At 61.8% G+C, this 3311-nt stretch overlaps 1 protein-coding gene across 1 annotated transcript in view; it reads right to left on the minus strand.

Moving 5' to 3' along the window:
* The window catches only part of RAI1 (retinoic acid induced 1), a 60702-nt gene that overhangs the window by 2958 nt on the left and 54433 nt on the right, over positions 1-3311 (minus strand). Inside the window, exon 5 of the mRNA XM_017734282.1 lies at positions 5-3307. Within this exon, the coding sequence (XP_017589771.1) occupies positions 5-3307 (3303 nt within the window). The remainder of the gene's footprint in view (positions 1-4; positions 3308-3311) is intronic.

Genomic DNA, 3311 nt, shown 5'->3' on the forward strand with positions numbered 1-3311 from the left:
GTGCAGGGTTCAGGGGCGCCTTGGCCATGCCCAGCGCTGCCGCTTTGCCCTTGCGGTTCCTCTTCTTGGGCAGGAGCCCCAGGTTCTTGGCCACCACGTTGGGGCTGGACTGGGTCCCCGGCGTTGACCCACAGGCCTCCCCCTGGCAGCCATCATGGGACAGCTTCTTCCCACCACCCGGCTTCCCCTTTGGTGCTCGGCCATTGGGGTTCCGGCAGAGCGGCTCAGCCACCGGCATTGTGGGCATCTTCTGTGCTGCCGCCAGCTTGGGCAGCCGCGCGTCGCCCACTGCCACAGCCACCCCACTGTGCTTCACCACCCGCTCCCGTTCCACCCCAGCTGGGCTCAGGGAGGAGCCATAGGCAGCCACTGTGGCTGCCACTGCTGTGGCTGCTGGTTTGCAGGTGAACTTCTTCAGGTTGGGAGAGGTGATCTTCTGGACGATGGCCTCCAGCTTGAGGCCGCGGCCCTTGCGGGGAGGCAACACTTTGGTCTTAGTGGCCTCCTGGAAAGCTGCCCGGGAGGTGATCTTGATGCAGACATCAGGGGCCTCCTTTGGCAGGGGGGGCTTCGGGATGGCTTCACCAGAGCTCTTGGGAGGCAGCTTGGCTTTCACCTTCTTGGCCACCGGCATCTTCTTGAAGAGGCTGGGGGGACCCTCTGGCTTCTCCTCCTTCACACCACCGCTGTTGCTCCGCAGGACCAGGTTCCTCTTTTTGGTGGGGATTGGGGAGATGAAGGTGGACTTCCTCTTCAGTGAGTGCAGGGGCCGCTCTGACATCTTGCCCCCCATGCCCGGCCCCGCTTTGGGCAGTTTCATCCGGGCACCCACCTTGCCCTCCTTGTGGGGGCTGCCCGGTGCTGGCAGCTTGAAGGCAGGTGGGAGGTGGTTGTTGGATATGAGCTTTTTGGGTGCCTTGCAGTTCTTCAGCCGGACATCACCTGCCCGCTTGCCCCTCTGCCGCTTGGTGTAGAAAACCTCCTGTGTCTTTGTCCGGGAGCGCAGGATCATCGACCGCTGGTCCCTCTCCCCAGCTTCCACCGCGTCCCCCTCCAGTGGTGTCGGCCCTGCCACCTCCTCTGCCGCCACCAAGCCAGGCACCAGGAGTGCAGCATCACTGGTGTTTTGGACAACCCTGGGGGCCGGCCGGCTGTTGCGTTTCCTGGTTTTGAAAGCCACCCGCTGCTTCACGCCGCAGCCAGGCTTCTTCCCCAGCTTCTCCTGGTGTGCGGGGGCTTTCAGTCCCTCCAGTGGGGCGGGGGCGCGGGGCTCGGCCAGGGCGGTGAAGGAGCGGGTGCACATGCGTGCTGGCAGGCCCTCAGCTGGAAACCGGGGCGTTTGGCTCTGGGCGCTCTTGCTCGGTACCTCCGTCTGTCCGTCTGGCCCCAGGCAGGTGCCGGCCACACTGCTGGCTGCTGGCAGCTCATCGAATGGATTCAGCATGGTGCTGCCAGGGCCATCCCCCTCTGGCAGCCGGCAGTGGACCCTCTTGTTGCGGAGGCTCTTGCCCCGTGAGACAGGCTCCATCTTCCCCAGCACATTTTCAGGTGTGAGTTGCTGCTTCACCATGACCGATGAGGCAGATTCAGCATCAGCTGCCTCCAGGTGAGACGTCTCCCCTCCGCCATTCTCCTCCTCAGGCTGGATGTGGGGCAGGGAGGATTTGAACCAGCTCTTCACCTTGGTCTCCGTGCCCACAGCAGGGCCCAGCAGGATGACGGACTGGCCAGAGAGGCGTGGAGTGGGAGCTGAGCTCTCCTTCTCCACTGTGCTGACAGTCTCCTCAGCAGACACAGGCACCTCGCTGGAAGACAGCACGGCCGGCATCTCTGGGGGCTTGGGTGGTGAGGCATCGTATGTCACTGACTTCTGCTCTGAGCCAGCCAGCTCACAAAGAGAGGAGTACTCCTCTGCCTCCAGGTCTGACTCTTTCAGATCCGGTGAGGAGATGATGGGGATCTCACTGAAGTCCCCGGCCGAGCAGCAGTGCCGGGTGTCCTGCAGCCACCTCTCGCTGTCTGCCTTTGTTGCTTCATCGTAGGTCAGTGTCTCCTCCTCCTCCTCCATCACCTGCTGGCCAAAGTCCTGGACTGGCTCGCTCTTGGCTGGTTGCTCTCCATCACACAGGTCCAAGCTGCAGCTGTTTTTTTTCTCCTTGCAGGAGCTCACCAGTTTGCTGGGGAACAAGCCCTTGGGGAGGTCGGTGGCCTGGAGGTCCTTCCACCGCAGGCAGGCCTCGCCCAGGCTCTCCTCCGGCCACTCAAAATGCTCCATGGCATTCTCAGACGCCACCGAGTTGGCAGTGGTGTTTGAGTAGCAGCTGTAGCCAGTGGCTCCCGCACTTGACGTCGCTGCCGGGATGCTGGGCTTGGAGTTGAAGGCCAGTGGGGCCGTGTCCTTCAGCACATCCTTGGTTTCAGCTGCTGTGAACTCCACCTGGGGACCCTCATACACCTCCTCACTAAAGTCCTTCCCCGTGCTGGCCCCTGAAGCTTTGTCCAACTTGAGGGGCTCAGTGAGCGTGCTGGAGTCACCCTGGCTGGGCCAGGCACCCTTCACCATGGAGTCCAGGCTGGGCCGGTGATTCTCCAGCTGGAAGGGGGACTTAGTGGCCTCCTTGCTCAGCATGGGCAAGTTGGCCCAGGCTTTGTCCGCCTTCTCGCTGATGGCATCCTGCAGGACAATGATCTCAGAAGCCAGCTCCTCCTGGGACAGGGCGCTGAGGAGCAGTCGGGGGCAGTCCCGTTCATTGGTCACATACTTGGTGAAGGTCTCCAGGGGCAGCGTGGCATGGATACTCTGGAATGAGTCATCTGATTTGGTGGACATGTCATCTGGGGAGGTCACAGAGCAGGTGGACACTGACTCAGGCTTTGCTTTGGAGTTGCTGTTGACGCGGGCAGGACTGCGGTTCTGGTTGCAGTACAGGAAACTTCTCTCCAGCTGGTCCTCTGACCCACTGAGATAGTCAGTGTCCTGTGTCTCAGCGTGGACAGACTGGGGGGTGCTCAGTGGGTCGGACAGGGGGGTCCCCACCTGCTCTGCCGAGTAGGTACTGCTCTCAGGACTGCAGTGCTGCCCTTTGAGCTGCTCGGGGGTCCTTGCTGGGGTCTTGATGCCCTTTTTCTGGGGCACAGCTGCTTTGGAGAGCAGCAGCTGCTGGACAGTGTTGGAGATGTTCTCCACCTGGGAGGTGAGTGCTGTAAGGCTCTGCAGGCTCAGGTCTGACAGCAGGTTTTCGGGCAGCTTCTCCTTTTGCAAGTTTTTGCAGTTCCCAGAATGAGTGTCGGGGCTCGTCCCATCAGTGGGA

This window comes from Corvus brachyrhynchos, unplaced genomic scaffold, assembly GCF_000691975.1.
Source record: "Corvus brachyrhynchos isolate BGI_N302 unplaced genomic scaffold, ASM69197v1 scaffold5, whole genome shotgun sequence".
NCBI lineage: Eukaryota > Metazoa > Chordata > Aves > Passeriformes > Corvidae > Corvus > Corvus brachyrhynchos.